Source organism: Doryrhamphus excisus, linkage group LG1 (assembly GCF_037039965.1).
Source record: "Doryrhamphus excisus strain RoL-2023G ecotype Guam linkage group LG1, RoL_Dexc_Guam_v1.1, whole genome shotgun sequence".
NCBI lineage: Eukaryota > Metazoa > Chordata > Actinopteri > Syngnathiformes > Syngnathidae > Doryrhamphus > Doryrhamphus excisus.
Window position 1 is genome coordinate 14912280 of NC_136357.1, and position 7742 is coordinate 14920021.

General features: G+C 42.1%; 1 protein-coding gene and 1 non-coding gene across 2 annotated transcripts; both read left to right on the plus strand.

Moving 5' to 3' along the window:
• Nucleotides 1–391: 391 nt before the first annotated feature.
• Nucleotides 392–7175, plus strand: rerglb (RERG/RAS-like b). Its single transcript, XM_058076238.2, has 5 exons — nt 392–841; nt 2416–2472; nt 2607–2680; nt 3917–4065; nt 5011–7175. Exons 1-5 carry the CDS (start codon nt 499–501, stop codon nt 5297–5299), a joined length of 912 nt encoding a protein of 303 aa, XP_057932221.2. The 5' UTR covers nt 392–498; the 3' UTR covers nt 5300–7175.
• On the plus strand, nt 4788–4859 carry trnaa-cgc (transfer RNA alanine (anticodon CGC)). Its single transcript has one exon. It is a non-coding gene; the product is annotated as a tRNA-Ala (tRNA).
• Nucleotides 7176–7742: the final 567 nt, after the last annotated feature.

The window sequence follows — 7742 nt, forward strand, 5'->3', positions numbered from 1 at the left end:
GTTATTGTGCAATGATAATAAAGAAAGTCTATGTCTATGTGAGCAGCCACAACTATTTGCTATTTACTTGCTAGCTACTGTCATTGCTAGTGAACAAAGGTAATTAAAGAGAGAAGGGGAGTCTGTCACTTTTAGTGCAAATGCTGAGCCAAAATCGGAGGAGAAGGCAATCACGAAGATGACCAGTCCACTCTCTGAGGAAGTCGTATACACAGGAAATAATGTAAAACAGCTGACCAAGATTTTTGGGGTACACGTCACGCTAGGCAAGAAGGATTGCAGAGTAGGAGGGAGGTGGCGTACGTTATATTTCTTAAATGGCTTTAAAATTAGCTTTAATGCCAATTTAAATGAGCACTGCACAAACAAGAGCTGAAATTGATGCCATCCTCAGGTTCTCCAATCAGATCCCACAATTAGATGCTTACTGGCCCATCCAGCACTACGGAAACAGGCAATTAAGTGAAAATTTTTACTTGCTGTTGCTGCATTTCACAAATGACTGACATCACATGTTTACATTTAATGTCGTTGAGCCAAGACATGAAAGACCGGGGTAGAGACAGGAGGAGGAGATACATGAGTGGGAGAGAGAGAGCGAGAAGAGAGAGAAGGAAGGGCTGCTCCACAGAGAAAACAGCACTTGGCTTAGAGAGTCAGAAAGAGAGTAGGGCGAGGAGGGCTTGTTTTCTATTCTCCTGCTTCTTTAAAACGTGGAAGAACAGCACTCTGAAGAAAGAGAAGAAGAAGAAAAGGGACAGGAAAGACAGGAATCGAGGAAACAAGATCATGAACGACATTAAGTTGGCTCTGCTGGGAAGTCCAGGAGCTGGAAAGTCAGGTTAGATATTTTTTATTCACTAAGCTCGACTCACGGGTGTCTTTCATACACATATTTAATCATGATGATTATTACTACTATTAGGGTGCATGATAAAATACAAATGCACATCCACAATGTATACCACCAGACATTCTCTCAGGCTGAATTTACATTGCAGATCTAAAAGACCTCAATTTAGTGCAGAATTGCAGAACAAATTACCAACATAGAGGCAAAGCCTGGTTTGCACAGTTTTGCACAAGTTCCAGAAAGTCAAAAATATTAATCTAAAAAAAGGTTTTAGAGTTTTACAACTATAGTGTTACATGCGGAACACAATTTAAAATCCATATAAGTGCTGCGTGAAAGGGATATATGAACATTTAAGGTTGCTTTTACCTTCACAGAAGACATGATTCTTGATGTGACTGCCACATCGTGTCTTTGGGAACAGCATCAATGCAGGTAAAAGTAACCTTAAATGTTCATTTATCCCTTTCAGTCGTTAGTTACATGCATTTACAATGGTTTCATGTAAAAATATCATTGCGAAACTATAAAAACACGATTTGTGTCAACATTTTTGAGAGTCAAACATCACAGACTGGAGATTTAAATTCCGGTTACGGTTGCCTTTTTTTAAACTAGCCAATAGATTGCTAACAAGGAAGGATGTTTTGTGATTGCAGACAAACTGAGGCAAAGCTTTAAATTTTCAACGTTAATCAAAAAACACGCTAACAGGACTGGACGCTAAGCGAGGCGCCGCTGTAATAAATAAAGATAATCAAAGTTAGATAAACAATCCAGTTTGGAACGTTTCTGGTTATAATAACCAAATATATAACCAAATATATAAGTCAGTGGTGTCCAAAGTACAGCCTGGGAGCATTTCACATTCAATGAAAGCAAAATGCATTTAAACTTATTTGCTAGCTCCATGCTAATTTACATTGGAAATCCTGTATATGGATTCCTCCCACATGAAAAACATCCATCTATCCATTTTCTATGCTGCTTATCCTCACGAGGGTCACAGGAGTAAGCTGGAGCCTACCCCAGCTGACTTCAGGCGGGTTACATCCTAGACTGGTCGCCAGCCAATCACAGGGCACATATAGACAAACAACCATTCACACTCACATTCATACCTATGGATAATTTGGAGTCACCAATTAACCTAGCATGTTTTTGGCTCTCATTAGAATCGTGTATCTAAAGAAGTGTCCATATGTGTCTCCATCTAAGCCCCCTCAGAGGACCATGCAAGACCTGTGTCACAAGCAAACTTCAGCACTTGAGTGGCTAATAAAAACTGATTGTCTGCAGTTGAAAAGTTGGCCCAAAAGTAAACTGGAAATAAAATCCATCGGCTCGCCAAAAAACATTTGGGAACACTTCCAGGAAGGTCCTGCTGCCTTTCATGTGAGGCTTCAGTTTCACCCGCAGACTTGCAGCGACTTTTGGCACCGTCTGCACATTCATTCCCCACAGAAGCACCCCCCCACACCCAACGCCAAAACCTGCCTGGCCACACTGCCTGCACCTGCAATGATGCCATGCTTCATTTTGTCATTTTCCATTTTGTCCAGCTGTCCTCGTTCGCTTCCTGACCAGACGCTTCATCGGAGAATATGCCTCCAACACCAGTGAGTTTCTTGCATTGTTTACATGCCTTTTTATGGGCTCGAAGACCTACATGGAACTTTGTTAACTTTACAATTATGATACATATTACAATATGGATTGTATATTTTGTATTTTTTTGTTTTTGCTGCTACAGGTTCACTGTATCGAAAGCGGCTGTCCATTGATGGCAGACAGCTAAATCTGGAGGTGTTTGACCCCTGTTCACAGGTACAACACATCCAACGTGTCATTGTCTTTGTATATCCTCGCATGCAGCAAAGACTCAGCAGCAACAGCTTGATGCATTGTCATCATGAAATAGAATATTGCACGGTTACGGTGATTGTCCTGCAGTTGGATGCCAAGCCTCAAGTAGTGCTAATTTTGTGAAAAGTCCACCAACGTGGGCAAAGACCTGCCAAGTGGACGAGACCCAGGAAGTTTTCCAATGAGGAAAGTTAAATGTTCCAAAGTGCTTCCAACCTCAGTGCAGATCCTGCTGGCTGTGGACATGGGATGGACCGCATCATTCCACACGGACACATATGCTCCAGCCGCATCAAGTCCGGAATCTGAAACTATTCACGTGAGTGTCCCGAGGCAAGGAGCAGCCTCTTTGAAGACACAGAAGAAGCATGACTACCAAACAAAAAAACGACGGCGTAATTTATGCTTCATTTGCATCAGGCGGATACACGCAAGTCAGAAAAAGTCATAACAAATTCAGCTGTGATTATTGTACAATGGTGGGGGCATACGCTAGATGATCCAAATGTTGGCGATAATGCCACACTGAGTGTTTGCTATTCACCATTCAAAAGGAGACAAGACAAATAAGGAGAAGAAGAGAGTTACAAGAAGGAGAAGAAGAAGGAAAAGGAGAACAAGAAAGAGAGATGTGGAAAACGAAGAAGTAGAAAAAGAAGAAGAGAAGAAGGCTCAAAAAGAAGAAAGAGAAGACGAAAACAAAGGAGAAGAAGATGGAGATAGATGAGGAAAGAGGGGTGAGAAGAGAAAAATAAAAAGATGGAGAAGGAGGAGATAAAGAACACAGAATAAAAACAATAAGTGGAAGAAAGAGGAGGAGATGAAGAAGTACGCAGAAGGAAAAGGAGAAGAGGAAGAAGAAGGACAAGGAAGAGAAGAAGAAAGGAAAAAAAAGAAGTAGGAAAAGAGAAGTAGGGTATGAAGAAAGAAGAAGGTGAAAGAGGAGTAGGAAAGGAGAAGAAGGAGAACAAAGACAAAAAGATGAAGAAGTAAAGAAGAAGAAGAGGGTAAATATTGTGATTGTCATTACTGTAAGTGCGTAATGACAGTAATGGATGTGTTCAGGAAGAAAGTACACTGTGGGTGGGTGTGTACTTCCTGGGTGTGTTACTTCCTGGCTGGCATCGGAATGACATAAAGCAACAATTGTGTAGTCGTGTCAGAATAGTCAAACACTGCGTTTGCTCTCCCTGTCAGAGCTCGGAGGCCAGTTGCATCCTGAAGGAGCCATTGGAGTGGGCAGATGGTTTCGTGGTGGTCTACAACATCAGCGACCGCACGTCCTTCATCAACGCCAAGAACATCCTGCGGCAGATTGGCGAGGCCCGCGTGAACCACTGCAAAGGGTCAGATGCTCCACTGGGAATATTTGAAAGTATTGTTACTTCTTTCTTTAGGCTTGGTGGAGCCCCAAGCACATGTATGCAGCACAGCCAACTGTAATGCACGTGATCACGCCTGTACAGTTATATTTAGTGCATATGTGTGTGTCTTACATGCACTTGCACCGCATAGTTTACTGTAATGCAATCGCTCCTCCACAGTTACATTTCACAAGCAACAACAAGGCAGTTGAAAGACTCTAAACCCCTATCATAATGGTCGGGGAAATAAAAAGTGTGCACACCTCATTCATTAGCATGACCAAACCTTCGACTTGGTCCTGTACTTCTCTTCACCTCCATATTATGGTTTTGTACAATAACAAACCCAAGCATGCACGCTTGCGGCTATAAATTGTGTGTAGATAAGCCATGGGGATCTTTACGTGGCATAAATGAAGAAGTAACATCCTACTTTCTTTGAAGCTGCGCATGGATCCTCATGCCGTGATAGCTGGGTGGAATGCTCGGATTCCTGGACAACTGATTCATGATGTGCAGGACACGCATGAAGCTCTGGTGAAACATAGCACACTGTAAAGGAAAAAAAAATAAAAGGTCCAACATTAAATGGACTGAATGCAAATCGCTTTAAACATCAAAATATCAACACATATAAGAATATCACCACCAGCTAGTGTATGCACAAAAAGCGTGGCAAGCCTGGCAAATTCCTTAGAGGAAGGGGGGATGTAGCTCAGTGGTAGAGCGCATGCTTCGCATGTATGAGGTCCCAGGTTCAATCCCTGGCATCTCCATTTCTTTAAGAAAAGCAGCCTATAGCTGTATATAATTAGAAATGCATGATATGTTCATAGAAAAATGTACAGTAGATAACAAAAAACCTTCCCACTAAGTTGTTGAATTTTTCCACCCGCACACCAATGCCAAGATTTGTGTCTTTTTCAGCGAGCTGCTGTGTGTTCCCGTGTGTCTGCTGGGCAACAAGCAGGACCTGTGTCACGTCCGGCAGGTGTGCGAGGACGAGGGCCGCCGCCTGGCCCAGGACAATGGCTGCCACTTCCAGGAGGTGTCGGCGGCTGAGAGCTACCAAGATATCGCCGGCCTGTTCACACAGCTCATCCGCCAGGTGATGGAACACCTGAAGTACCGCGCCGACCGCCGCCGCTACAGTGGGTCTAAGTCCATGGCTAAGCTCATCAACAATGTGTTTGGAAAGAGGAGGAAGTCCGTGTGATGGATCACAAACTCAAGTTTAGGCATTTTTTTAAAAGGGAGCGTGAGCCAGGAGATGAATAATGCCAAGGAAAGCCTTAATTGAACTGATTCTATTTTTGCTCCCCATATTTTACTGACAAAAAACACAGGACACAACACCACCTTTGAGCATTAAGGTGAAGTACTGACTAGTTGTGTGTATACACACGATAACCCGCACAGATAGCTTTCTAGATCTTCCAGAATCTGCACCTATTCCAGCTGTATTTCCTTGGCTTTCCAAAATGGTCTGTTTTAATTTAGCAGGTGTACAGCTTCTATTCAGGAACACTCATATAAGGAAGCCCAGCTCACTGTGATGTCACAGGGAGCCGGTGTTAGAAAAAACTCTTACAGTGTTCTGAGCTATCCCAAACTTCTTTCAAATGCAAGTTTAATTATCTGAAACTTTGGCATCATTTAACACAAGTCAGAAAAGTGGAAAAAGCATAATAGGTCCCTTTTAATCTAACAGAAAGGATTTATTTTTTAAATGAATAAGTGTTAATACGGGGTGACACAGCGGTCTAGTGGTTAGCGCGCAGACCTCACAGCTAGGAGACCAGGGTTCAATTCCACCCTCGGCCATCTCTGTGTGGAGTTTGCATGTTCTCCCTGTGCATGCGTGGGTTTTCTCTGGGTACTCCGGTTTCCTCCCATTCACATTCCAAAAACATGCTAGGTTAATTGGCGACTCCAAATTGTCCATAGGTATGAATGTGAGTGTGAATGGTTGTTTGTCTATATGTGCCCTGTGATTGGCTGGCGATCAGTCCAGGGTGTACCCCGCCTCTCGCCCAAAGACAGTTGGGATAGGCTCCAGCACCCCCGCGACCCTCGTGAGGAAAAAGCGGTAGAAAATTAATGAATGAATGAAGTGTTAAGACAAAGTCAAAGTTGTGCAATGATGAGTGTTGATAAATAGAAAGACGAGTGGGGTATACTTAGTATAATAATCAGTGTTAAATCGCGCATGCACACTCAGCATAATTTTTTATCCCTCGCTGTATTGGCGGCGACAGTGTTCAATTCCTCATGTTGTTCCATAATAATTACTGGCTTGTCTTGTGTGACATACTCTGGCTGGATTCACTTTCTTTTTGTGTGGAAGGAGAATAATATGACGTCAAAAAATACCTTGGAGTCTTGACCAAGTAAAGCCACCATTGCATTATCGGCAACTTTGTTTGGGAAACTCAGGTTTGGTTCCAGTAGGTAGTAATTCATGTCAATAAAATGTCATTGTATACAAATTAGCTGAGTCATCTGGGTGGAATTATCTTTGTAATGTGATTTTTACGGTATATATGTAGTGTTTGCCCACAGCTTATGTTTTTACAGGCCCTCAGCATACTATTCTAAACAACAGGAAAAAGTAATTACAGCTGAAAGTGTTAGCTTGAAAGTGAAAGTGCCAATTTTGTCCTCTTTTAAATGTAAACCACAATGTGATTACACACAAACTGATACATTGTGGTGTGGCCAATAGATGGAAGCCACGCTGACAGAGATTATAAAGTGATTTAAACATTCTGACGACACTCAATCAATCAATAACGCAATGACTACTCTAAAATCCAGTAGTCAATAAATGTGCTACTTTATAGCTCATTTAGTGAACGTGTACTACCGCACTTGAACAGTTGATGTCGCTACGATCACACAAATTAAGTGTATTATTCGTGTCGACACTTTTTGTTAACCATATGCCGATTGTGAAGACTTACTTTAGAAAGATCCCACAGTAAAACAGTTTGTTCTTCGTATAGTTCATTTGTGTCTAAGGACGCTTTCTGACAACTAAAACATCACATTACACACGACATCACATTAGCTGTTCTGAGATCAGTTTGAACTGGTCACGCGCAGTCTGTCATGCTAGGCTACAACGTTTTTTCTCCCCTCTTAATTAAATTGTTTTGAAAGTGAAAGTGTTTTTAAGTTGTAAGTATTACCTGAAACATTTGCCACCTCAGCCGTCTGTGTGGAAAACTTTGGTACTTAAATTAAAATAGGGCGCTATGGACAGGGAATTACGGTGGCCTCAAAGGGTAAAACGGTTAGCGACCCTGTTTTACTGTGTGTGTCCTTGTTTGAAACTGTGTTGTAAACCTTTATGTATTTTCGTTTTATTAAAGAAAAAAAATCATTTTAGAGTCACATACTGTAGCGGTCTGACAAGCTTTTAAAGCCTTAACGCCAACTGGGTGCACAATTCAACTAAAAACCTGACTTCCCGTCGCCCTCACTCTCTCACACGGCACATATCCTCCCTATCCACCCATAACATTAACAGTAAGGTGCATTCATGAACATCAGAATCCAGAACATCACCATCACAACACCGACTCCAAATTGTCCATGGGTATGAATGTGAGAGTGAATCATTGTTTGTCTACATGTGACCAGTCCAGGGTGTACCC

Bases quoted from the DNA above. Each gene is read 5' to 3' on its own strand.
- rerglb (XM_058076238.2), top strand. From the start codon at position 499: ATGACTGACATCACATGTTTACATTTAATGTCGTTGAGCCAAGACATG. The intron at 2,681-3,916 runs GTACAACACATC...TCTCCCTGTCAG, and splicing joins TGTTTGACCCCTGTTCACAG to AGCTCGGAGGCCAGTTGCAT. The intron at 4,066-5,010 runs GTCAGATGCTCC...TGTCTTTTTCAG, and splicing joins CGCGTGAACCACTGCAAAGG to CGAGCTGCTGTGTGTTCCCG.